This window comes from Cryptotermes secundus, unplaced genomic scaffold (genome assembly GCF_002891405.2).
Source record: "Cryptotermes secundus unplaced genomic scaffold, Csec_1.0 scaffold468, whole genome shotgun sequence".
In the NCBI taxonomy this organism is placed as follows: Eukaryota; Metazoa; Arthropoda; class Insecta; order Blattodea; family Kalotermitidae; genus Cryptotermes; species Cryptotermes secundus.
In genome coordinates, this window is record NW_019721526.1 from 2,664,078 (window position 1) to 2,691,609 (window position 27,532).

Genomic DNA, 27,532 nt, shown 5'->3' on the forward strand with positions numbered 1-27,532 from the left:
CTTCGGCCTTGGGGACCAAGGTGTATATTGTGTCCGACGAGAGTGTGATGAGCAGACGGGCCGTCCCATGGAGACGGAGTGTAACAAACATGAGCGGCACATGCCGACTATAGCAAACAGATAAAAGGTCTAGTCACACTATACGTAACATCACCGATAAGGAACGCACCATCAGCGGACCAACAAAATATTCGCAATTTAACGAATATATTCACATCATGCGTCACAGACAGGCACCGGAGGGCAAAATTCGAAGGAATGTTTAGACTTGTCGCTGCCAGATAGTTGTTCAAGCTACCACTGCCATCACATCGATTTTCGATGGAGAAATGACCAAAAAAAAAAAAAGACTACAAGAAATAAGTATTATTTATTTAAAATATTGCACGAAATTAGCTTAGGCGCCGGTTGGGATGGAAAAACTAGACCTGCAATACCCCCATTTAAAAATCTAAGAAAGAAGGAAATTGCCACATATTAATAATATATAATCAAGTTTATTTTATCATTAACATGGGTTTTACACTGCTTAAATGTAAGTTTGTAAGAAAATTTTCCGGCTTCCTCTCCCTTGCATATCTTAAAAACCCTCCTGGCTGCGTCAATTAATATTGCCACGCAGTATGTGTGACTAGGGACGGGGTTCGGATTGGTGACTCGATTTATTGACCACTTATGCATTCACAACTCGTGACAACGCTTTACAGATCACTGACTCACGCCGACTAGAGTCCTCAGCATATTACAGCCTCCACTAGCCGTTTCCTGGCAACAGATTTTAACACAGGACCTATGATATTCTCACTGAATTACACAATTAATATCAAATATAAAGTCTTCTCTTCACAGCCGCACTCTTACAACTAACACTTTTCTTCACAGTCTCCCGTACAGAACTAAAATATCAACTAAATTTGTCCGTTGTTTATAACATCTCGGCACGGACCGTATAGAACACACCGTTCTTCTACTGTTGCTTTCCGGTCCGTTTCTGCGGGAACGTGTTCACCGGCTGTTCCCCAGAAACAGCCGGGGCGCGGACCGTAGAAAACGCCGTTTTTCTATTGTTTGCGTGTATGTTACAGGCGTTACCTAGCGACGGTCGCTGTTTACAGAATCACTGCTTAGCAACAGGTCTGTACGCCACAGTATGAATTACGAGTATAAAAACTATAGCGATAATGTGGGGCACGTGGTAGCGCAGTTGTTGGAGGTACTATGCTACAAGCCGGAAGGTCGCGATTTCGAGTCCCGATAAGATAATTGGATTAATCGACCTAATCCTTCCAGTCGCACTAATGCCCTTGGTTCGACTCAATCTCTAACAGAAATGAGTACCAGGTATCTTCCTGGTGGTAAAGGGCGGCCGGTTCGTAAGGCTGATACCATCACCACCATCTGTGAACCGATTGTCTAGAGAAAATGTGGAAGTCTCGACGTCTCACAACCTTATGGACCTCCACGGCCTGTCACAGGGATAACTTTACCTTTAAGTTACCTTTATAGCGTTATTGTAAGGAACGAGAATATTAGGAAACAGCGTAACAATTCTGACAAATTTGTTTTGTCTCTAAAATTTCGTGAATTCTAACTGCTGATGCTCTTTCATAAATAGAGTAAAACATTCGAGGTAGACGAGCAAGGTAAGCTTATCTCCAATAAAGACTTAAGCAGTATCAGTCCGAAGGCTGTCAGGATGTGAGATAACAAAGCATGTACTTGTATACGAATTCAGTTTGTTCAACTCACGGAGTGTGCTGGACATTTAGTGCGCCTTTCATTTTTGTCTATAACGTTTTCATCCCATTTAGATATTTAACGAATTACATTCAAGACGAGCACAGAAATACCTGTATTCATGTGAAGGGCCCGTTATTATTGTTCAGTTCTATCCAAAAAGTGGAATAAGTCGATAATTTTTAGTAAAACTGCACAAGATCAAATTGCATGGAAATACGTCCATCTGGTCCCAGATTAGTTAAGTGTGAGCAGACACACACAGGCATGGCGCAGCTAATGTATGCATTCCTGCAAACATGACAGTAATATTACTATCTCAGCATCCTGCTGCATTGAGGTATAACTCATAGTCTTGATTTCCGTCTATAATGCAACAGTATTAATTTAACACCATTGATTCACACGTAAATCAATATGATCTTTAAATGTTTAAAATGCCATTAAAAATATTAAAATATATAACCGCTTGTTTCCTAGGCAACGCGACAAGAAATTATGTGGGTCCTGGATTTGGACGATCGCTCTTTACACTCACAAATACAATTATTCGCAGTTATAACGTTCTTGGACGTTTCCTCTTCTGTGTTATACACTCTCGCACCTCTAATCTTGGTGAAGTGTCTTCTGCTCTGCTCGGAGCTCTACTGTCTTTAGCTCTCGTCGGATACGAACGAACTGGTCTCTTGTCGAAGTTGGACTGTCATATCCTGCCTTAAACATCTCTGAGATGTCATGTTCACCGACTCCCTTGTTTTCCAATCGCCTGCCCTTAGCATCCTAAATTATGAGATAATTCTCACTGGTTCCCAACATCCTAATTAATTCGCGAAAACATGAGGAAGGCAGCAGAGGTAGAGGAATGCTTAGTTACGGCTACAATACTTTGTCATTCTGAAGCAACATGGAGCTTGTCAAGTCGTTCACTGATTCTTTGCACAGAGTGAAATATTCCCTTTCAATTTTTCATTCAAGCAAATACATTACGAATCCAGTATTTCTATAATTTCTTTATTTCTAGTAGTGTATTTCTCTAATACCACTGTTGTAATAGCTAAATAATTGTAATAACATTGTTTAATAATTACGGATAGCAAGGGATTCACAGAGTAGTGTGTAGGTATATTGTAGAATATACGTGACTGTCATAGTGAGATGGTTCCATGTGTGAAGGTCAGTGTGAATATTCTAGCAAACTCCTTGTCCGGTGATGACCCATTCCCTCTAGGTGACGTCATGTACGGCGGCACCAGAGTACAGCATCAAGGCAGGATCGGATAAACCGCAAGGACAATGTTTTCAGTGTCACAGTTCCTTTGGAGCCAACATGCTGCTTGAAACTTAAAGTTGTCGGGTTTATAAAAATTGCTCATTGTGCCAAATGTTAGCGCTTAACTTAAAATACACACCTCTGATTGGAGTAATCTTCGATTTAACGAACTACGGGGAAAGGGGAGAAGATTTGATTCTGCGCACTGTAAGCGGCTCTGCAACGTTAAGTACATATTTGCAACAATAAACTGCAATATAATGTGTAATACGTAAACAACACAACTAATAATTTAAGTAAAATTGTAAAGTAGGCATTTGGAAACTATTTACACTGAAAACTGAAGTACATCATTAGATGTTACAGTGCAAGTTATTATATTAGGTGATTATTTCGACAAAATGATGCTTATTAATCCAAAATAAAATATTAGCCAAGGACGTTGGGGTATTTTCTTCCTGCAGAAGTAATTCTCCAAAGAGAAATCAGAAAACAGACAGCCGAGAGTTGCGTGATTATTCACAGGTAATCTGGGATCGATATCGGAAGCAGGGCGCGGCTCATAAGCCATAAGTTTTAACAGACTGATAAGCAAATCTCTATCACTGAAAAGAGATATGATGGAGTAAGCATACAGCTTTATTTTCGTTATCTATTGCTCAACTCTCCGATATTAGCACGTAGCGTCTTAATGGCTGAATTAGCTTCATGATAGTCTAGAACCTGTGATGGAGGATCAGTTCAGAGGTGCTGCAACATTTAGGGTTTCAAATGGTGTCCATTGCTTTTTAAGTGCAGCACTGAAAAACCGAGAATGGTTCTGGGGTGTGGTGTTAATTTTGCTGCTTATAATCGGCTGCGTGGAAATTAACCCTGGACCACGTACTAACACGGTAATTATAGGAGTAAGGAATGAGCACATTGAACAGTTGTTTGTTTCTGTTTAAAGAGAATAAATTTTGCAGAATTAGTATGCATACGTGATTTATCTCATTATTGTTATCATTTACATTTTTTTTATTATTAAATTTATTATTGAATTATAATTTAAAGAAACTGTATTTGAGCAGATGTATATGAAATGGAACGAATTATGTACCCCGGTGTAGCGATGTGTTTTTATGACGATAATAATGAACTTGAGGTTCCATAAAAATATGGAATTTGAAGATTATTATCTTCTTGGAAGACAGAAGGCGGTAATCTACGTAGTCACGGCCGAGAGAGCCATGTATCTCACGTCAGGACATTTATTGCTGGGGCAAACAACTACCAGAAAGATCCTGTGCAATTGAGTGATAGAATTGTCTTTTTCCTTTACTTGATTTTCGTCCATAGCGAAATAAATAGATGGTCTATCAGGCAAAGAAGAATATTCCCACCTGGTGATGCCAGACAACAAAACTGGAGAAAGATGTTTCTTCTCTGCATTCAGTAAATATTTAGCGTCGCTTTAAGCCATACATTGTATAACTTACATGTCATAATGTCTTTTTAGTTTTCTATGTCCCAGACAATAGAAGCAATTAAGTTTATCACTCGACTAGGTGTCATAAATACAGTAAAACTTGGTTATAGCAACATCGGTTTCTGCGACACCTTGTCTATTGCGTCAAATATTCAATGGTACGAACTAATTCCTCATAAAGCAACTGTTTTTATACCTTGCTTAGTACGACATGCACAAATGCATCAACCTCGTATGTAACGTCATTTTCATTCCTGAATTTCTCTGATATCGTGGGAAAGTTCGATGTGTCTGCCCACCCTCACTTTCTCTACTTGCTGACGTGACTGTCCTGGAAGAATACGACCGCGGGCTGCAAGAGGAGCGTGGGTTTTATGCGAAAACAAGGGTGTGGGGTGGGACTGCGTGAATAGTGCAAGAGGACGCGGCAGGTTGTTAACTGCATTCCTTTCCTAGAATCTCGTCTAACAGGACCTCACATTGTCTACTTACCCTATAGTGTTCCTGCCTAAACCCAGAGAAGTGCAGTAGCGAAAACATGGCAATGAAAAGGAAAGTTTTAAGCATTGAAGAGAAAGTTAAAGTGATTCGTGAAATAGAAAATGGAAGGAAAAAAGCTGATGTATGCCGCGAATTTGGTTTGGTGAATTCTACAGTACAAACGATATGGAGAATCCATATTAATTCCACGTTAATGTTACGTTAGTCTGTACTTAACTACGTATTTCACTAAAAAATGCAACATTTTAACTCGGTTTTTGGTAGATTTTTACGTGACTCACATAAGGCTACTGTGGAAGTGCCCATTTCGGTTACAACGACATTCGTTTATAACGACACTATTTTTAGGTCCCTTTGATGACGTTATAACCAAGTTCTACTGTACATACTTTCGCCCATACTCCACAGTGGATATTTCTTTTCAAGGTGCTGCTTCTGTTTATTTGGCTTCCTACTATCAGCTGCTAAGACATTGAGATAACAAAACACACTAAGGCTGTTTTCGTGAAACAGAAAGAAAAATATGATTCATCGTACTGATACTATTTCAGTTTCGACATACATGTCTGACTGTTATCTGCTACAGGTTCGTCGTCTGGTTTTCTTTTTCCATACATTAACAATTTATGAATTCTTATATGGTTAAGAAAACATCACTTGTTAGTACGCTATACTGGATTGTAAAGATTACACTTAGTAAATACTCGCATTCTACGTCTATGCACCATGGAAATAAGATGTTTACATATTAACACATAATCGTCATATAAATCTTCACATAACCCTTTGAGTAAAGCCAGATATAAGACATCATAACAGTGAGACATCCCTATTACGCGTTCACAAAATGCATGCTGTGCAGATATACGACAACTATCTTTAATATCATCAACTCATATTCCTGAAATTTGGCGGAAGTTGTGATTCAAGTATATGATATTTTCTGAATTTCAAATTCCAGGCACCAGTAAGTGGACAGCCAAGGAGAAAATACGGCAGCATTGAAAGCAGGTAATGTTGCCAGAAGGATTTCATAGGGCTAATATACGTAAATATCGCATTACGTGTTTTCTCTGAAAAACAAGAATGCAGAGAACGTATACATGATGTCTACTTTCCTGGTAGGGCCGCGCCATAGCTCAAGCGGTTAGTCGCTGGCTTCCCATCGCGGCGGCCCGGGTTCGATCGCGGGTCTGGTCATGTGGGATTTGTGGTGGACAAAGTGGCGCTGGGGCAGGTTTTCTCCAAGTACTTCAGTTTCCCCTGCCAATCTTCATTCCACCAATTGCTCCACAATCACCCTCACCTATCATCTGGGGCTGGTACAATAGGCCAGAAGTGGCCGCAGTACAAGGGACTTAGTTCCACCCCACTAGAAATAAAACAAAACTTTCCTGGTATCCTGTAACAGGCTGTGGATGCCCATAGGGTTATGAAATGTTGAGGTTCCCACATCTTCTAGACAATCGGCTCATAGATGGGGCAAGGTTGTCAGCCTTACGCGCCGGACGCCCTTTACCTCCAAGAATATTCCTGGTACTCTTTTCTGTTAGAGGCTGAGTCGATCCTAGGGTCATAGTGCGGCTGGAAGGATTAGGTAAATGGAAAAAATTTCAATGACCTCGTCGGGATTCGATCCCGCGACCTTCCAGCTTGTAGCATAGTGCCTCAACCAACTACGCTACCGCGTGCCCTTGCTCTTTGCTGATGATTTAAAAAATATATTGTGCTACAAAGTCTGCTGAGAATAGTACATTATTGCAGTCCGATATAGACTCTGAGTAGAAGTGGCGCATTAAAAATTACATTAAAATTAACATAATCGAAACCAATATAATTTATTTTACTCGTAAAACTAAGTGTATCCGTTATGATTACTGTATGGGCAATATGTAAATCGTTAAGAACTGACTGTGTGGGAGATCTTGGGGTTATGTCAGATAGCAGGCTGCATTTTCATCGCCATGTTGACTACTTATATTCTCGGGCAATAAAACTGATATGACAAATTCGTTTCATCACATATAATTTTTTTTTGTCTTGACAGTGTGAAATTTGCATACAATACCTTAAGCCATTCAAAGTTTGAGTAGGCGCATCGTCAGCAATAACCTTATTTTAGCGTATTCTAATAAACTGGAAACAACTAAAAGAAAATTTGCAAACCTATCCTATAATCGAGGCCCTTTGTGAAATTTCGTAACAAGCTTATGTTTTACGGTGAGGCGTTCCTTGCCCCACGCCCAACCTCCAAGCTGGAGGACCACCCTTGTCGGCCGTCCGTTATTCCTTATTCAAGATATTCGCAGCTACCCTCCATATCTGGAGGCCGTCTCCTCCAGCCGCAACCTGAGGACGCGCAAAAGGAAAGTGAAAGTGAGTTTTGGTACGTGGAATTTAAGAAGTCTGTACAGGGCAGGTTCGCCAATGACGGTTGCGAAAGAATGATCACAATAATAAGATTTAATGAGAGTGCAGGAGGTCAGATGGGACAGAGGTGGAAGAACCTAGAGCCAAAGATAACAACACTGATAATAACACTACATCAACAGCCTTAAGGACTGCACAAATCACACGCACAAGAGGTGCGCCGCAAAGGGATTGCTGCGCAAATAAATACAAAACAAGAGAAACTCGAGTAAATATCTTTTAAAGGAATGGACAACGACTGCAAGGAAAGCACTGGGATGTTAATTAATTTTAAGTAATTTTAATTAAGGCCAATTTATTTTAATAAGGAAATATCGTGTTCATACACGATACGTAATTTTAAAATACAGTGCAACAATTTTGGTAAGATAGAAGACATTTCATGATGGCCGTATAGAGCAGTAACATACAGTAACATAGTGAGGAAGACGGGTGAATAGAGAATAAGTTGCATTTAAGATGGAAATATATGTGAAATAAATTATATATTAATGCAAGAGGATGCTTAAATACAATATTAAGAAGGAACGTATTGTACAATATTCTCATAAAACTTGAGATACCCACGAAATTAGTTCTTCTCTCTCCGTGGCTTTAGTCCGCAAGCGAACTATACAGATCGAGCTACCACCGCTTGTCGGCGAAATTAGTGCAAACTTTTGCGGATACAGAGTGTCGCGTGGTCAGCGCAACGGATTCCCAGGGCCGTTAGTTAGGCTGATTAAAATATGTTTAAACGAAATGTATAGTAAAGTCTGTATAGGTACAAATTTGTCTGATAATTTTCCTATCCAGAATGTTCTAAAACAAGGAGATGCTTTATCGTCACTGCCTTCCGACTTTTCTTTAGAACATGCTATTAGGAAGTTCCAAAAAAAAAATCAGGTGGGACTGAAACTAAATGGGATACATCAGCTGCTGATCTACGTTGATGACGTGAATCTACTGGGAGATAACATAGATATCGTAAAGGAAAACAGAGAATCTTGAATTAATGCTATTACGGAGGTTGGTCTAGAAGAAAACACAGAGAAAACTAAGTATATGTTGCTGCCTCGTCACAAAAATGCAGGGAAAAAACATGACATAAAGATAGGTAACATATGTTTTGAAAACGTGGTACAGTTCAGATATTTGGGAACAACTATAACAAATTAGAACCTAATTCAAGAGTAAATTAAGAGGAGACTGAATTCGAGTAATGCTTGCTACCATTCAGTCCCGAACCTTTTGTCTTCTTGTTTGCTGTCTAAAAAGGTAAAAATTAAAGTGTAAAAAATTACAATTTTGCGTGTGGTTCTGTATGAGTGTGAAACTTGGTAATATAAATTGAAATAATGAGGAGCTTCATAACTTGTACACTTCTCCAAGTACAATTAGAATGATCAAGTCAAGGAGGATGAGGTGGGCAGGTCATGTAGCACGAATGGGGCAGACGAGGAATGTGTATAGGATATTGGTGGCAAAGCCGGAAGGAAAGACACCATCTGGAAGACCAAGGCGTAGGTGGGTGGAAAATATTTAAATGGATCTTAGAGAGATAGGATGGGATGGTGTGGATGGGATTGACCTAGCTCAGGATAGGGACCAGTGGAGGGCTCTTGTGAACACGGTAATGAACCTTCGGGTTCCATAAAATGCTGGGAAATTCTTGAGTAGCTGCAGATTTGACAGCCTCAAGAAGGGCTCAGCTCCATGAGCAAGTCAGTAAGTAGTAGTAGTAGTAGTAGTAGTAGTAGCATATTCGTCATCGTCGTAATAGACTGACGCCACTCAGAATCTCCATGGAAATATATTTGAAACCGAACAGGCTGGACAGACCGTGGTGTTAATATTTTTGTCGTTTATGCTTTTATCATTACAGACATGACCGAAACTGGAACCAGGAAGAAATGCCAGCAGTGCTTTCAGGTAAATATATTCACGAATAGAGTAGTGTAACGAACCGATATCGACGAGTCAGTACAGTATCTGAGTATTAAAAACAATGCTCGAATATTTAATGCAGGCTGCTGGCCGTTTACATGGTGGTGCAGAAGCGAGCCGCTGCCGGACGAGGAGAGGTTGCTAGGAAGCAGAACAGGGCAACAGCTCGATCTGCCTTCTAGGGCTGAATCGGAAGATGACGAGCTTCTGGAAGTGAATCCGGTTAGTATAAACTCACTTCTTGGCTTACACAAAATTATCACTATTCAAAACACAATTTATAAAACATTTGAAACTTTGTAATTAACCCTTCATAGCATAATAGTTACAATATTTAAAATGTACTTCAACATAAAAATACTCTGCGCTTAGCCCACGGAGTGTATTTCCTATCAGTGGGTTTCGTACGATTATCTTTCTAAATATAAGTAAAAAAAGCAAAGCTATCCCTGTAACAGGCCATGATGACCCATGGAGTTGTGAGACGTTGAGGGTCCCACATTATCAGCCTTACGCGCCGGCCGCGCTTTACTCCCCAGGAAAATTATTTAATTCGTTCCTGGTACTCATTTCTGTTAGAGGCTGAGTCGACCCCAGGGATATAGTGCGGCTGGAAGGATTAGGTTAATTGAAAAAAATCCAATGACCTCATCGGGATTTGAACCCGCGGCCTTCTAGCTTGTAGCATAGCCCCTCAACCAACTACGCTACCGCGTGCCCCCATCTTTCTAAATGACTTTAACAGATTCACATTTTAATGGAGAAGCTGTGTATTTTCTGCCAGGTAGGAGCACCATTTTTAAACATTATTTAGAAGGATTTCAGGGTTCAACCCAAAGTGCTAATAAGGCAACTGTGTGGGTTGATCAAAACTGTAAAGTTGGATAAGAAAAAACTGGGTACAATTTTACAATGAAATAAGGGGACAAGAAACAGAGTATCCAGGAAAGCAAGAATGAGCATGAGGATATGAAAAAAAAACCATGGTATAGAGACATATGAGATGTGAACAAATACATACATCTAACTAAGTAAGATGGAATTTTTACATTTAGGGCCACTGACTGCTGTATTATTGTTTTTATTCAACACACGGTCGGATAATTATTTAAAACCTGCTAAAATATCCTTCTCAGTCAACTGCCCTCGTAAACAATTCTGTCAATAGCATCATTAAATACTCTCAGGAGAAAGCAGAGTAGTTTGATATGTCGTAATTTTATTATTTTACAGACATTTTCAATCCAAAAGCAGAGTGAATTAGAGCTTGAAATCGACCTTTTGAAACAAGAAGCTAAAGTTATGAAAAGTGAATTAGAACGAGAATTGAAACTACGCCAAGAAGAGAGAAAAGATCACGAAGAAAGAATTGCAAAATACAAGCAAACTCAGGAGGAATCACTCAGAATTAACAAGGATTTACAAGATAAATTAGATGAAGCAATTCTACACAAATCGCTCCTCGAACAACAATTACAAAACGCGGAGCATAAAATTGATCAAAGTCACACAGAAGAGGTCGATATATTCAAAAAAGAGTTTCAGCGACGAAAACAGTTAGAGGAAGAATTAGAAAAAGAGGCCCAAGAACGAAAACAAATGACTTCAGCTCTTCAAAAGGAAACACTGGAGCGACAACGACTTGAGCAAGATATGAGGCTTCTGGAACTAAGCATAGAAGCAGAACGAAGAGAAGAAACTGAACACAACGAAGAACAAGAGATTCAGCGGAGACAGTTGCAACACATTATAGAGCTGGAATTACAAAAGAATCAGGAACTCATTCAAAAACTGGAAGAGGAGGTGAAGCGGAGGCAGGAGGAGACGCAGGAGAGATATCAGCTGGAGGTACAACTGCAAGAGGAGATTCAAATTAGACACGAGCTCGAGATGGAGTTTAAGCAGGCAGATTTACAAAGCCAGATGCTTGAGCAGGAATTGCGACAACAACTGAGGGAAATGCAGCGCTTGTTTAACAGTAACGAGAATAAGGACATTGAAGTCGTTTCAATCAACGATAAAAAAGAGACAAACAGCACCGAATATTCAGCTTGTGATAGCAAAAATGATGCATTGAGCAATGAAGAATTATTCGATAAGGGTAAAGGGAGTGAAGATAGAGATGTAAGTGACATTGACAATGACAATAGTAATGATGATGCTAGTGATGAAGATGAAAAGCGAGAAATACAGCTGCTTCTTTTGGAAGAATTCCAGCGTTTGCAGTCCCGACAGGATAACGAGAAACTACCAACCAAAAATATAACTGTAAGTATTAACGATAAAGATGATAGATTTACACGAGAGTTAGAGCACTCGTTGCTAGCGCAATACAGTTTAGAATTCCGAGATATTATTTATAAAATGAGTGCCGTTATTGGTGCTGCTGCTAGTCATACTTATGCTCCTAAAAATCAGTCACATTCAGTTCACATGCCTAACTGTATTATTTCGACAGTGATCCTCATGGAACCGAAACAGGATTCGCGGTAGCCATGTTATTATCTTTCTGTCATGGCTCCGTTATTCCGGCTCCCTGCCATTATGTAACATTATTGTTATTATTGTTTAATGGCGGTGAATGATAAGCCAGATTAGTTCTTGTGCATAATGTATCAATCTCGGCTTCCGCTATGCCAATTAAGACGAAAAGGGATATCACAGTAAAGTTCTGCATTGGCCATCTTGAATTGTTCATTCATTCAGAATGCTTAACTAATCGTTTTCATAATAGTAATTCCTCTGCTACTTCAAATAATTCAAAGAACAAGATTTGACCGATTTTCACTGTGAAAACTTTGAACGAGACAGGATCATAATTACAGATGAATAAATTTAAAGCTGTTAATATAAGAGCATACATTTAAGGAAATTCGTTAGTACGCTAAGCTTACATTTTCCTTTCTCTTCCAGGTGCTAAATGATAGAAATACTCACGATTTGCACCCTAAATCCGAAGATCTATGCCAAATGAGCAGTGATTCAATACAGGAGCCAGACACTGAAGAAGACTTAACTGAAACAAATATAACCACAGAATATGGAGACTCATTGGAAAAGACAGTTCTAAATTATAACATCACACTTAATGAAGATAATGGTGACGAAGGAGTAGGGGTAAACAATCATAGATATGTAGGCAGAGAAGTTGTAGACGAAGAGTCCGACATTGTCCTCCGTAGAGGCATTGCTAATCTGATGTCATCAGCGTCGGAAGATGACTTTTTCTTGCAAGGGCACCGCGAAAGGCGAAAAGGCATTTTGCTACAGAGAGGTTTGTCTTTGGGTTTGGAGAATATCTTGGAAGAATACGACGCTACTGACGTTGCCTTTGTAAAAGGAAGCAATATATCACAGGAGGACGATTATTCGGACATTATGGGTAAAATAGTTAATTTCCAGGGTCAAGATATCCCTGTAGCTTCGTTAATTGGTGAAACTATTCACCCAGAAACAGAAATACTGCTAAAAGAATTTAAAAATTCATTCATCAAGGGAAGTAAACCTGTCATAGGATCTGCACATGTTCAAAATGTAGAGCATTATATTCCTCGTATGCTACAAAGAAAGGTCATAGTGCGCAATGAAATTTTCAAACACAGAACGAGCAAGCTACCAGCTGTTTTTGCTATCAGTGGGATGACAAAACAAGAACTTCAAGATCTAATTCTGCCAGGTGAGAGTATTTGTCAGTTTAACGATTGCTCATGGATTGAAAATGCTGTCCCCAAATTCATCTTACTTGACGATTTGACAGCGGAACGTGATTACAATGACCTCTGTGTGAGAGCACGGAACTTTAAAGCCATTCACTGGCTTTCAAAACAAACGGAAGGACTAGAATGGAAGAACTCTAAAGGGAATATCGATATTATACGTCAATATATAGAGCCAAACCAGATTAAGCACATCCATTCACTCACAGACATGAAAGAAGAGACGGTCATATTAAGTGGAAATAATGGCGAAGGAAAATCTACATATCTGACAAATCTACAAAGTGAAATAAATGAAATGTTCCCTGCCACATGGGTCATCAGATTAAACTTGAATGAGCACGAAAGTGCAATAGAAAAATGTGATATGACAAAGAATCATGTAATTGAACTCTTATCGTCTGCTGCTGGATTAGGAACCTCTCCTTATTCCTCACTGGAGAAAGCATTTCTGAAGTATAGCTTGCAGGTAACCAGGAACGCAGTTGTGCTGGTGGACGAGATAGGCTTCAGCCAAATTAAGAAGAGCCAAGAGTTGCTGAGGATTCTGAAAATCATGAACTTGAAGAAACTGATCATCGCTACCCATTCCTATACAGCCATATCAATCGAGAATATGTTTTCCAAAATGGCCTTCTCTTTAAAACCATTGTCAAATAAAGAGTTACAAATGTTGATGATAAAATTGTGGAAAACAAACCTGCAGTATACAGAAGACACATATTGCGAAGAATTTTCTACTGCTTTGCTCCATCTAATTGAGAAATCTTTTGCCAAGGGGAACTTAATCACCCCATTTGATATTAAGATTCTAGCTCATGCATACGAGAAAGATTATACAAAATTACTTATGACTAAAGTAATTGATTTGCCAGAGCATATAGACATGATGGAATTGTATGAGAAGTATCTTAAATGGGGATTCGAAATGTACAAAAGTACTGATCCCAATTTTAACAAAGACTGGGATAATTATTTGACCGATATTACAAACGCTTCAATGCTATCAATGTTTCCTGGAGAAACAGTCAAAACACTCATTTCGCGCGAAACTATCGAAGATACAATATATAGGTACATAGAAAAGTTTCCTTTTCTCCACAACAGTCTACAAGTATTTTTGGCAGCAAAATGGTTAGCTGAAAATTATCAGGTCCACAGATCGTTTATTCAAGATACATATTTCAAAACAGAACTTCAAACAATGTGGGCAATGTATGACAGGATTCTTGCTAAGCAATGCGAATTACACACTTCAGTGTTGGATAGAGATGTGGAGAAAGTAAGAGACTTGGTTTCCAGTGGAACTGATATAAATTCTTTGGACAATGGCGGAAGAACTGCTTTACATCTTGCTGCTATACAAGGAAAGTATTTCACTGAGGGTGACTACCAGTGTGCTCAGATCACATCACTTTTAATAAAGCATGGCGCAGACGTCTCGATTACTGACAGTGTGTTAGAATGGTCCGCATTACGATATGCCGACATGACAGGATCATGGTCCATGATAGACAGATTTTTACAAGAAACATTCGATATCAACGATATGACATGCACTAAACAGAAACTCCGTAACCGTAATTCTTTGCAAGAGATTTTAAGTAATGCCGCTGCTTACGGACTTACATATTTAACAAAATATATTCTGGACACTGGAGTTGATATAAACACACCCCTTCATTCCACAAAATACTCCCACCAGCAGTATGGACTCTTGCATATCGCATCTGAAAATGGGCATGTATCTCTTGTGAGATTTCTGTTGGAAAATGGAGCTGAAATAAATATGTGCAACTGGAACAACAGTACACCATTGCACTTGGCTTGTAATCATGGACATAAAGAATGTGTTCTGATGTTATTGGAAGGACCCGCTTGTATCAATGAGAGTAACAAGGATGGCGATACCCCTTTGCATGTAGCTGTCCGCGCGGGAAATTGTGATATTGTTGACATTCTACTGAATAGGAAAGCGGACTTGGACTCGTGCAATAAATACGGTGATACACCACTGCATGTGGCATGTCAGGAAAACAATTTGACAGCAGTCAGCCTTCTCATGGACAAAAATGCTGATGAGAATGTCCGGAACAATAATGGCGACAGTCCTCTAGATTATGCCATAAAAGAAGGCCACACAACACTGGTAAAGTATATTTTGAAGAGAGCTGGAAAAAGATTGATGCCCCGGGAAGGGGATGGACGCACATATGTACATCTTGCTGCTATAACGGGCGATATCCTGATGCTAGATTACTTGCTCCAAGTGCTGCCAGAAGTGAATATGGGCACAGCTGGAGGAGATACTCCTCTGCATCTTGCTTCCTTGCACGGAAATACAGATGCCGTTCTTTTCCTACTGAAAAAAGGAGCTGAGAACAATAAACCCAACAATTACGGAAATACTCCTCTACACCTTGCTTCTTTGCGAGGTAATATTAACACCCTGCATGCGTTACTTGAACACGATGCACAGGTCAATGTTTGTAATATGGAAGGCAACACACCACTACATTTGGCCTCTATTCAAGCGAAAGCGAACGTGGTACGGTGCTTAATAAAATACGGTGCTGATATCGATGTTAGAAACCGTGAGAAAAACACCCCACTACAACTGGCAGCAACCAAGGGTGACTTAGAAGTCATAAGAACCTTGTTAGTAGCCAACGCTGATGTTAACCTCTCAAATAGGTATGGGAACAAAATTCTTCATCAATGTGCAGAAAATGGGAGATTGGATGTTTTGAAACTACTTCTACACACTGGTCATTGTGATGTAGATGCAAGAAACTCTAAAGGAGACACGGCGTTACTTACAGCTACTAGGTCTGGCTTTGTAGATATCGTGGAGTGCTTAGCTTTTGCTGGGGCGGATATTAATTTCCTACCAATCGACAGCAACGCACCTATACACTTAGCTGTCATGAGCGGGAATGTGGAGCTTGTAAATAAATTGTGTGATCTAGGAGCCGATGTAAATATTCGTAATTCTGAAGGAAATACTCCACTTCACAGAGCTCTGTACAGTGATAACGAGGTCATGATACGGCATTTGGTGGGACATGGGGTCGATAAGAGTATTCAGAACATAAAGGGCGATACGCCATTCGATCTGGCTGTTCAGATAGGGAGTAAGGACTCCATTCTTCATATGCTGTGAATAGTTATGAAATCTGCTTCATTATGTCTTATTATTTCGTATGAAAAAATAAAAAAGCAAGGAATGCACATTTTAATATCAATCTTAAGAAAGATTAAACCTGCAACTTCCTTGTGACAAGGGGCATGGGGTAGTGTAGTTGGTTGAGGCACTATGCTACAAGCCGGAAGGTCGCGGGTTCAAGTCCGGAAGAGGTCATTGGATTTTTTCAATTGACATAATCCTTCCGGCCACACTATGGCCCTGGGGTCGACTCAGCCTCTAACAGAAATGAGTACCAGGAATATTCTTGGAAGGTTCTTGGGGGTAAAGGGCGGCGGGAGCGTAGGGCTGACAACCTTGCCGCCATCTATGAGCCAATTGTCTAGAAAATGTGGGAACTTCAACATCTCACAATCCTATGGGCTTCCACAGCCTGTTACAGGGATACCTTTACTTTTTTTTTGTGTGTGTGACATAAGCAAATGCTCTGTGCGAAGATCTTTAATTTGTCTTCACCGGTAAAAGTAAAATACAAATTGTGTTTTTGAATAGTGTTATAGCCATGAACATCAGAATACTGGGTGGTATAAATCTTATTTGTTATTATAAAACATAGGATCTGAAAAATATATAAGGAAGTAACAGTTACAATCTTTAATTCACGAAACAAATTTCTACAGGAAACTCTATTTTTAACACCTCTTATCACCCTTACACATTTTTTCTGCAGTTTAAATAGAGTTTCAGAGTCCTTTTGCACCCCACCCCAAAAAAATAATACCGTATTTCAACTGGGACTCAAATTTTGCAAGATACACACTTCTTAAAACAGTTTGGCTCACTGAGTCCCATAGGGATTTTATCAAATAGGTAGTCTTGCTAAGTTTTTGACAGACATATTGGGTGTGTGCTGCCCAACTTAAATCTTCAGTAATGTAAATGCCCAAAAATTTTACATCCACTGAACAAACCACCTCCATATTATTTATATAAAAAAGGGGTCTGGTACTTGGAATAGATCTACTTCCCCCCCAAAATAATACCTTTGACTTATCCATGTTTATTATTAAACGATTTTCATAAAACCATTTTTCTAATTGAGTCTTTACATTTTGAATTTTTTCATTTAATGATAAAATATTTTTTCCAGTAATCAATATATTTGTATCATCAGCACATAGTACTACCTCTGCATTATGTATAACTCAGGGCAGATCATTTATAAATAATAGGAATAAAAGGGGTCCCAAAACAGAACCTTGAGGTACACCATATTTAATTGCTTTAAGGGATGAGGTAACTGTCTTAATTTTAGAAGTCTTTTGATTCATATAGCAAATTTCAACAAACTGTGATCTATCTGTAAGATACGATCTCATCCATGCATGAGATATTCCTCTCAGGCCATACAGTTCCAACTTTGCAAGCAGCAAGTTATGATTAATAACATCAAAAGCCTTTGATAAATCCAGAAATATACCAAAGGCCAGTTGTTTATTACCTAGTGTTTTCTGAATTTCTCCAATAAAAGGTTGAATTGCTGTAAACGTGGATTTATTTTTTCTAAAACCATTTTGAGCATTGATATCAGATTGAATCTATTTAAGAAATTTACAACCCTATTGTACATCAATGTTTCAAAAAAAAAAAAAAAAAAGACAAAATTGAGATTGGTCTGTAATTTGCAATATTTTGTTTCTGACTTTTATTACTCATAAAAATAGGTCAAACTTTTGCAATCTTCATTTGATTTTGAAAACTACCAGAACTTAGTGACAGATTAAATATAAAAGTCAAAGGCTTTTTTATGGTTTGGATACATTGTTTAACTATCATATCATCATAAACTGCTGAAATTTTAGTTTTTAATTTACTAGTAACCTGAATAACCTCTCTTCAGTAACAGGGGCAAGAAATATTACATTTGGATTTTGTATTGCATCATTTGTAGTGGTATGGTCAGTTATACAATTTTTATTTAAATGTATCAGGTTTTCTATGCTATTTACAAATATTTATTAAATTTTTGGGATACATCCTGTGGGTTTGTAACTAACTTAGACTCTATTTCTAAAGAACTATTTTCTATTTCTGTAAAATTATTTCCTGACTCCTTTTTTATTATTTGCCATAGAGTTTTTGAATTTTTGACTGATCTTTTAATAATTTGGTCATTTTCTCTTCGACGGGCAACAGAAATTACTTTCTTATAAATTCTCTGATATTTCTTTATATACTTCAAAGTGTGAACTGACAGGGACATTTTTCGTTTTAACAAACGTAAAGTTGCGGCCTCTGTCTAGACACCTTTATCCCTTGTGTGATCCAAATTGATTTTTTCCTTTTCTTGTTAAAAACTTTTGAAAGGTAATAAGTGCAAAAAATATTTATGAAACTTACTTAGGAAGACACAATAGGCACTATTTACATCAGACTGAAGATAGACCTCGTCCCATAATTCAATTTTTAGTTGATCCTTAGAATTTGCAACATTTCTTCTTGAAAAAAATCCTTTTTACCACATATTTTAAACAGGTAGAAGGGCTCTGAACAAGTATACTCATAACCAATGCAAAATGATCAGAAAAACCCATTTCTATAACCCTTGTAGTTGAATGGTAAAAATTTTTATTTCTGATCATAACATCCATATTCATATCATTATTTTAATAAATGATCAATTTCATTAGTTCAATGCAGTTTATTATAAAACATACATCTGCACTATATATAAAGTGATATCCTTCATTGCAAATTATGTCTAAGAATATAAATAATTGCATTCTTTCCTGTAGGATTTTGTAATTTATACACACAAGCCTTATTTGACAGTTTACATAAAACAAGCACACATGTAAAGCAATCCAAAGGGTATGAATACAAAAACACAGAAGGGAAAGAGCAACATTCTTACATGTTTGAAAGAGTTCAGTCTGTATAAATGCATGTAAATAAACAGTGATGACTTTCAGAAATATGGTGATGAACCTTTGTGTTCCATATAAATATGGATTTTCTTCTTTACTTGAATAACTATCAATTGCCCGAGAAGACCCTCCACAGAATCATAAAAAATTAAGTAATTTTAAATGTTTATTATTATTAATATATTGCACATACAGCATTTGTTCTGATACCGTAACACCAATAAAGCACACAAAATTTTGTTCACATGAAGAAAATAAATGTGTGATTATTGTGCACCCGATATCATTTGCAAAAAGGAACTGACATTTTCCATAATTTCAGCTAGTGTCTCTTTAATGATGCTTTCTATAGTAGCTGTGATTTCTGTCTTCAGTTCTTCTATCTGCTAGGATGTATCATTAACTGATGATAAACTTCCATCTGTCACATGATTTACTACATGAAATTTATTAACTTCAGTACAGCTACTATGTTTCTTATGACTATGTACTTCACGAAAATTTTAGTCTTTTAAATTTTAATTATGTTTTAAAGGGAAATTAGTGGCTGTAACTCTTATCTACATCACACCATATTACGTAATTTTATGTCGCACAAGTTTACTATGGAGTTTGTGAATGTTGCAACAAGGAAACTGCTTATGGTAGTAGTAATTCAAGCAAAGTTTTTATTTTAAAATAATATGTGTAATATAATGTCATGTTTCAAATTCCTAAATGCAATTGAAGCATGTCACTGCCCATAATTATATATGCCCTTCCTGTGACATGTACTGTCATATTCATCTTCTCCATGAGGGCAATCATCATGGTCATCACACAGCCATGCTCTTGGAACACAATGTGTCCAATCTCCTTCATCCAAGGAATCATAGCACTAAAATCATAAAAATAAGTGTCAAAAGACTATTTCATTTTTCAATAACACTAAATGGATGATCAAAGAATTTGGCAGATTGTCTGGAAATCATCCTTGAAGAACTTAAACATTTTTAAATTTAAACACTGATCCAGAGTCACATGGTAAAATGACACTATCTACATACTGAAATATATATTTATTTTATGAAAAATAAAAGCTGAAAAAACAATAGAAGATCTAATATTTTATCATCAAAGTAAATTATGAAATGATATATTTGACAGTCTCCATTGTGTCTGGTACATTTATTATACCCTACATTCTAGGAATTTCTCCTGTTTTCAAGTGAATGAAAGTCGTTACACTGATTATGTTTTAACTGGTTGGTACATTAAATTATTATCTCAAGAATTCTAGGTTTAATCCTAGCAATTGCTACAAGACATGAAATAAATGATTGAAATGTCACTATAGTGACACCCAGTCACAAGAACGCCAGCTTCTCTTGTCACGAATTTGTCTGCTTCAGCTGCCTCACCTGGAATTCAAACTCAGGGTCGCAGTCATTGTGCGGTGGGTGATAATCACAGTTAGACTCGTCAGACCCATCAAAACAATCCCGATCCCAGTCACAGACCAAACTGTGTGCAATACAGTCACTTCCATCCCTACAGTGGAATTCACATAGAGAGTGGCAATTGTCTGGTTCTTCATCTGACCTATTGGCAACAAGAGCATGTAGACAAATATTCACCTGTAGTAAATATAATAAAAATAAAAAAGAAGATTAAAAAAAAAATATTTTTTCAAGTGTCAAATTTAACCCTCATGTGTATCAGTAATGATTGCTGTTTCTACAAGGTTTGACAAATAAATTCAGAGTCTAAGTCCATTACGTGCACTGGAAAGCACTTAAGAACATGTTTCAACTTGTCCATGCAAGCTGACTCTTCCATCGTGTTCCTTGCACATGTTCAGTCACTTCTGTCTTGTCAACGATCCTCAGTCTTGTTTAAGATTTTTTATCATGCAGATCGTTTGACAGTTCGTAGTGTTGGAGCAAAGAGCGAATATTAAGTTTTGTTTCAAGATAGGCAAAACAACTACTGAAACTTTCCAGCTGATAAAACAAGCTTATGTTGACAATGCTCTGTCTCCTACACAGGCTTTTGAATATCATGCAAGATTTAGGGTCGGCCATGAAAATCTTAAAGATGACCAACAGCCATTAGAACACTTGACATGATCAAAACAGTTCAGGAACTGATCGTCAAATGACTAATCAGACGATGAAAGAGGAAATCGAAACAAACAGAGAAATAATTTGCAAAATCTTAGTAGAAGATTTTGGAAAATGGAAGATCTGCACTAGGTTTGTTCTGCACTCTTTGACAGAAGAACAGAAGGCTCTCAGACTGCAAGCTTTTCAATAGTTTATTCAATATGTGAATGATGATCATTCCTTGCTTGACTCATTTGTAATGGGTGATCAGACCTAATGTTTCCATTATAATCCCCAAGCATGCCTTGTAACTGTAATCATGATAATAACAATATATTTATGTAGAAATATTTATTAAGGTTAATCATATTTTGAAATAAACATAAAATGTTTTGTTTTATTGTCTTTTATAGTTAGTTATAAATCAGAGAAGTTTCCCATAATTTAATTAATGTGCACAGGATTCATAAGTGTTTTGATCACATTACCTAGCTCATATTGGATTTTCAACATTGTGCCCTATGTGATGGCTGGTATTGTTCTTAAGGGTGCATTGTAACTTTTTCAGGATTAGTTACAAGGTACCAACAAGTTTATGAAATACTGGGCTCAAAATATGTTAGTATTAAGGTGCATCTGAAGTGGAATTATGAATACCAAACTTTACCAGACAGAATAAATGACTTTCATGCTAGAATAAGTATAAATTTAGAGCTGCAAATTGTTGTAGGGGCATAGGCATTCGAAGTAATGCTCAGATATGTGAGCAAGACACTAACCCATCATGACAATCTCTGTGCCCATCACACAGGAATTGTGGGGAAAGACAGGTATTGACACCTCGTACTGTGCAGTACAGTTCATCCTTTTCACAGTTACCACAATCTTCTTCATCTTCACCTCCTGGAAACATCAAAATTCAGCCATAAGAAGAGTGCCTGCATGAATACTGGATATATGTAATTCAACTGCATTTACTCCTGTATTATCTGCTGTAGTTTGATACTCTAATAAGGCATAAACTAAGCTAGAAGACCTCAAACCATCAGATATCACCAAGTCACTAATTTGCCCATATTTCAAATATATGCTGAGTTACATGATGAATCTATCATTCTTGAAGCAGGCACTTACCCTCACAGTCAGTCTGACCATCACAGACCCAATGATATGGTATACATATGTTACTACCACAAGAAAAGCCATCAAATGTATGTCCATCTTCTCCATGACATGTAACAACTTGTCGTGGACCATGCAGTCTCTTCCAGAGCTTGCTTGTAGTATCTGGTGCCAAATGTTGCCGTAATGGCAAACTTCTGCTCAGATTACCATAATGAGAAGGCAGAAGAAATCTTCCAGAAAAAAAAACTGGAAAAGCAGCCAGTGGTATACCCCTAATGAAGGCACAAAATGTTTCATTCACTCAACAGATACAGAAGGCCTTGGCTTTGAAGCATTATTATTACTTAATATTATTAGTTGCCAATTTGAAATTGGTTTAATTGGTTTGCACTGGATGTGCAAAATGCTTCACAACTAATATTTATAAGTTTACATATATATACTATAATTGTGTATGAAAGAGATTAATTTATTTTGTGTAAAATACAAATACTTTCATTACAATGGAATTTGGCATTAAAATTTGTAGGCTAGGGACCATAATATTAGTTGCTTGATGCTGTTGTGGTGATTCTATGGGTGGATTCCAGTGGAAGACACAAATATTTGACTACATATGCTTGCAGGATTTCAGGTTCTCAGAGTGGTGAGTATGAAGAATTTCATCTCCTGGGATTATGACATTGTGTAGCCCAGTCAAAGTCAACCAACATTTTGGAGGAAAATATCACTAACATCTTCGGTGTTGAAGACTAAGACAAGCGAGAAAACAGCATGAACCAAGCAGCAAGTTGAAATTCATACTGGTATCTTGCTTGGTTTACTGTTCAACCTTGGAGATGGAGACAATACATATGTACTTCCAATATATCATTTGACTTTCAGTTGACTATATCACATTATATCCCAGAAGACAGAACTCTTTATGCATACTTGATTTTGTTATGACATTTGCTTTATGTTTATTCTGTTATGGATGCATATTTTGTTACATTGTATGGTACCTTTTTCAAAGGTTACTGTTGTTTGGTACAGAAAATTATATCAAGTATATGATTTCTTCCTTTGCTTGTAGGATTCATCAGAAAAGGTTGTGGGCTTATCTGATCACCATGCTGTGTACCCACCTGTTGGTTTTATAAGAAAAAAAACAGTAGGCTTATTAGATCACCATGCTGTCTGTCTGACCGATTTTCATGAAATTCAGTTTGAACATTATATTATTGCAAGTCACACCAACCTTATACTTTTAATTTCCTATAAAGATGAATAGCAAGACAGTGGATGCACAAATTAGTAAGGCTAGTGGAGACTGCAATCGTCTGAGGATATTAGTCTGTGTAGGTCAGTGATCTCCAAACTGTATTTCCGAGGGGTGTATACAAGTGGTCAATATATCCAATTTTCCATACCACATCTATAGCCACACCCCCAAATTGTGACAATATACAAGTAATTACTAGTAATATTGTATCAACAGCATTATCCTTCACAATTACAAGCATGGATGACAAATTACTTCTGTTTATACAGAATTTTCCAGACATCTGAAATGTTTAAAATCTGGAAGAACTTAGTAGGTGGGCAAAATGTTAGGAAAGGAGCAAACTTCTTTTACAGCCTGATTCCGGTACTATACCTAATATTTGAAGTATAATACGAGTATACCAAAATTCAATTATTGGTGCACTAGGAGTATGTATATTATTTACACTTTGTTCACATACACAAGTAGGAGGATCTGGCTACATATTCTGAGTCATAAAAAGCATCTGCCCATAGTGCAATTAAGGATGTTACAAGTCTATCATGCCTGTCTGTTAAATCTTTACTGAAGTAAAACAATCATCTTAAGTTGAAAGATCTATATACAAGGATCATTATTCTATGGGTACTTCAATTGTATTATAGAAAGCAAATTATTCACATAAATCCAGGAACAGGTACTGCCAACTGAGGTGCTTCTCTCTGATGCTGTTCTGTGGATGTTATTCTGTACACATCACGAGGAACTGGTGAAGTACTGCCCAAAATTATTACTTGCAAAATGCAGAGTAAAATTGTGGTTGTCATTTTCTGCAGTAAATTTTCTTTGTTGATTGCTGCAGGTCACAATGTTCTTTGCTGGAAAACAAAAGAAAATCAGATACAAGTATATTTTCCTATTGAAGTAAATTATTCTTACCAGAATTACCACAGTTAATATAGAACTTCATGGAAGAAATCAGATACTTCAAAAGTTTCATTGAAGACCAAGAATTCAGCATACTGTAAGTTAGGAAGACAATAAATGAAAGGAATCACAATTTATGTAAATAATCTGATTTTATCTTATGGTGACAATTACTTCCTGGAAGCACTAAATGTGTTATAAAGCTTCTTACATCTTGATCATTATCATTATCTCATAATCATCATCACCATTATCACCACCACCACCACAACTATCACTATCATGATTATCATAATCATCATCAATAGTCTTGCTGTTGTTGTTGTTGTTATTGTTATTACTACAGTTGCTTTTGTTGTTGTTGTATGACACAGGAGCAGTGGTGTGGCATTGGTGGTGGCAGTGATAGTGGTAACAGTAACAATGAAGATGATAATCACAACAATTTTGTACTGAGAACCATTACCATATAATAAAGTGTAAATGTTTGGCCTTACAATATGTTTCAGTACCTTCACTTTGAATTATGAAACCAAATTTTATTACACTGCAGATGTAGAAAACTGAACAGGAAGCACTGAGATTGCTTGTAAGGTGAGGTAGTCTGGTGTATCTGCTTGAAGTTCTCAAGTTCCAAGTACAGACTGCACTGCTACAGAATCTTCCTTCAGCACAGAGTATATCTAAACTACAGGGTGACTAAAAAGTTACTAATTCTCTCAGTTCACACAAGTGTTTGTATGATTATGAAACATGAACTCATAGCATAAACATATTTAAGATATCCAAGGTGGTGTAATTCAGGACACCACGCAAAATGTAACTTTATAATCATCCATCAACTGATATCTATTAACTTTTACACACCGATATACTGAAAATTAATGTGTGGTACTCTGTCCTTCAACACAACAGCAAGAAATAAACCAATCTAACTCTATACATTGGTTTTATTTAATGACTGCTACATATTTCGCTCCATATTTAGGACCATCGTCAGGCAGTTCTATTAAATACGTCTCACATTATTGAAATATCATATTATGGATGCACATTAGTGTTAATCATCATAAAGGTAAAACTGTCTTTGTAACAGGCTCTGGAAGCCCATAGGGTTGTGAGACATCGAGGCTCCCACATTTTCTAGAAAATCGGCTCGCAGATGGATGTGAGGTTGTCAGCCTTATGTGCTGGCTGCTGTTTAACCCCAGGAATATTCCTGGTACTCATTTCTGTTAGAGGTTGAGTCAGCCCTAGGTTCATAGTGTGGCTGGAAGCGTTAGGTCAATTGAAAAATCCAATGACCTCATTGGGATTTGAACCAGTGACCCTCAGCTTGTAAGCATAGTGCCTCAACCAACTACGCTACTGCATGCCACAGGGTTAATCATTACAATCATAATATATATAATTATTGCCAAATTTATAACCAATTTTTAGATTTTAAAAATTACCTTGTCCCTACAATTCAAAATTCTGTGTTACTTGTTGTGTATTACAGATGGTGTTTGTCATCCAGGGTTCACTGCTGTTTTTAGTGCTATTCATGCATATTATTATTATTGGTTTTCAGGTTTCATATATGTTTCTTCTTAGCTTCTTGAATATTACGTTGTCATTGAGTTTTTTCTCTTTGGAGTGTGTAATGTACTTCTTGTTGTGTGGGCGTTTGCTTTTGTGTTGCTCCTGTTCCTGGTTTCAATGTAGACATTGAACATCTATTCACATCAAAAAAGTTATAAGAGTATGTAAATAAAAACAACATTATCTTCCTATGTGAGATTTTTGGTCTTCATGGTAATGGCTATGAAGATTAGTGTCTTCTGGGATGTAACTAGAAAGAGTCAGTTAGTTGTTTACACCAACATTTCAGATGAATATACTGTTTCCATTGGTTGAGTAGAAGAGGGAGATTGGCTCTTTCATTCTGAAGATGGATGAGTACATTCTCTGAAACAGTGGTAAACATCTACCAGACTATGTGGTGTCAGTTGAAAAAAAACTGTAATCTACATTTTTTCTAACTTATGCACTAGAACAGTACCTTCAAACAGACCACAACTATCTTGCTTTTACCTACTCACAATTCACAATCATCTTCTAAATTACATGTACTATACAACCTCCACAACTGGAATAATTCCTTTAAATTATCTGTCACCTAATGTAACTTTTACATATACATAATTAGATGAGTTGATACGATGCAACTCATATGATTTTCTGAATATTATATTAAAATTATCTTCTTTAATATAAAATTTGTTTTCAGATTGTGCATAGTAAGCTAGCAGACCATTTTTCAGGTAACCCTGTGGATCATGCTATTTATTCTTTTTATAAGACCAGCAGGCTGACATGCACACAACAATGTGATCGATCTGTCATGAAGAAATGTGAATAAAAAGACTTATTCTTTTATGCCAACTTTACTGACGCTGTAGCCACAAAAGCAATCCAATTAACAGCCAAGGTCAACAGAAAATGTATCAAGGAGGAACAATAGGAAAGAAACTCTTGTAAAAGCCATCTAGCACACTGCTCTGGAATATTCATAAACAAATTTATTAATAACATGTGAGTACCCTGAAGAAGGAGATGGTACATTACACAGCCTCACAACCTAGAAGACATGGCCATGTTCTAATAGTCTTTAGAATGTAGAATAGTTCTATACAAACACAATGGAATAGAAGCTAAAATCTGATCAGCTAGCCAAGAAACTTCTTTGTAGAATGTAAAGGTTCAGTAACACTAGTTACTATAGGTTTCTGACGATGGTGTATAACACACAGAGATATTGGATTTTCGGACTTTATCAATCATCCTGGTTTTTTAAGATAACTAAGAAAAAACACGACATTTCGGAAACTGCATCTGTTTCCATCCTCAGGTGAGGGAAACACCTATTCTGTTGGGTCCCTTAGAAAGAGCTAGCCTCAATCACTGGACAACCGATGTGTTTTCTGACAGAATAGGTGCTTTCCCTCACCTGAGGATGGAAACAGATCCAGTTTCCGAAACGTCGTG

At 37.4% G+C, this 27,532-nt stretch overlaps 2 protein-coding genes across 4 annotated transcripts; one reads left to right on the plus strand and one right to left on the minus strand.

The window, feature by feature from the left end:
* Window positions 1-3,730: 3,730 nt before the first annotated feature.
* Window positions 3,731-16,354, plus strand: LOC111875536. Its single transcript, XM_023871866.2, has 5 exons — window positions 3,731-3,900; window positions 5,938-5,987; window positions 9,271-9,317; window positions 9,415-9,554; window positions 12,246-16,354. The coding sequence occupies exons 1-5, from the start codon at window positions 3,736-3,738 to the stop codon at window positions 16,209-16,211; spliced, it is 4,368 nt and encodes a 1,455-aa protein (XP_023727634.2). The 5' UTR covers window positions 3,731-3,735; the 3' UTR covers window positions 16,212-16,354.
* Window positions 16,355-18,049: 1,695 nt separating this feature from the next.
* LOC111875514 (low-density lipoprotein receptor-like) lies at window positions 18,050-26,737 on the minus strand. Of its 3 annotated transcripts, none has more exons than XM_033755860.1 (6): window positions 25,957-26,737; window positions 24,257-24,453; window positions 22,339-22,601; window positions 21,984-22,107; window positions 20,521-20,701; window positions 18,050-19,997 (listed from the first exon to the last, which is right to left on the minus strand). In XM_033755860.1, the coding sequence occupies exons 2-6, from the start codon at window positions 24,400-24,402 to the stop codon at window positions 19,854-19,856; spliced, it is 858 nt and encodes a 285-aa protein (XP_033611751.1). In that variant the 5' UTR covers window positions 24,403-24,453; window positions 25,957-26,737; the 3' UTR covers window positions 18,050-19,853. The 3 variants fall into 3 exon arrangements, with proteins under 3 accessions (XP_033611751.1, XP_023727588.1, XP_033611750.1); XM_023871820.2 differs by lacking the exon at window positions 25,957-26,737 and adding an exon at window positions 25,015-25,622; XM_033755859.1 differs by lacking the exon at window positions 25,957-26,737 and having other exon boundaries at window positions 24,257-24,765.
* Window positions 26,738-27,532: the final 795 nt, after the last annotated feature.

Bases quoted from the DNA above. Each gene is read 5' to 3' on its own strand.
- LOC111875514 (XM_033755860.1), bottom strand. From the start codon at position 24,402: ATGACAACCACAATTTTACTCTGCATTTTGCAAGTAATAATTTTGGGC. The intron at 22,108-22,338 runs GTAAGTGCCTGC...TGATGTTTCCAG, and splicing joins TGGTCAGACTGACTGTGAGG to GAGGTGAAGATGAAGAAGAT. The intron at 20,702-21,983 runs GTTAGTGTCTTG...TGTTGCCAATAG, and splicing joins CACAGAGATTGTCATGATGG to GTCAGATGAAGAACCAGACA.
- LOC111875536 (XM_023871866.2), top strand. From the start codon at position 3,736: ATGGAGGATCAGTTCAGAGGTGCTGCAACATTTAGGGTTTCAAATGGT. The intron at 5,988-9,270 runs GTAATGTTGCCA...TTATCATTACAG, and splicing joins TACGGCAGCATTGAAAGCAG to ACATGACCGAAACTGGAACC. The intron at 9,555-12,245 runs GTTAGTATAAAC...TTTCTCTTCCAG, and splicing joins AGCTTCTGGAAGTGAATCCG to GTGCTAAATGATAGAAATAC.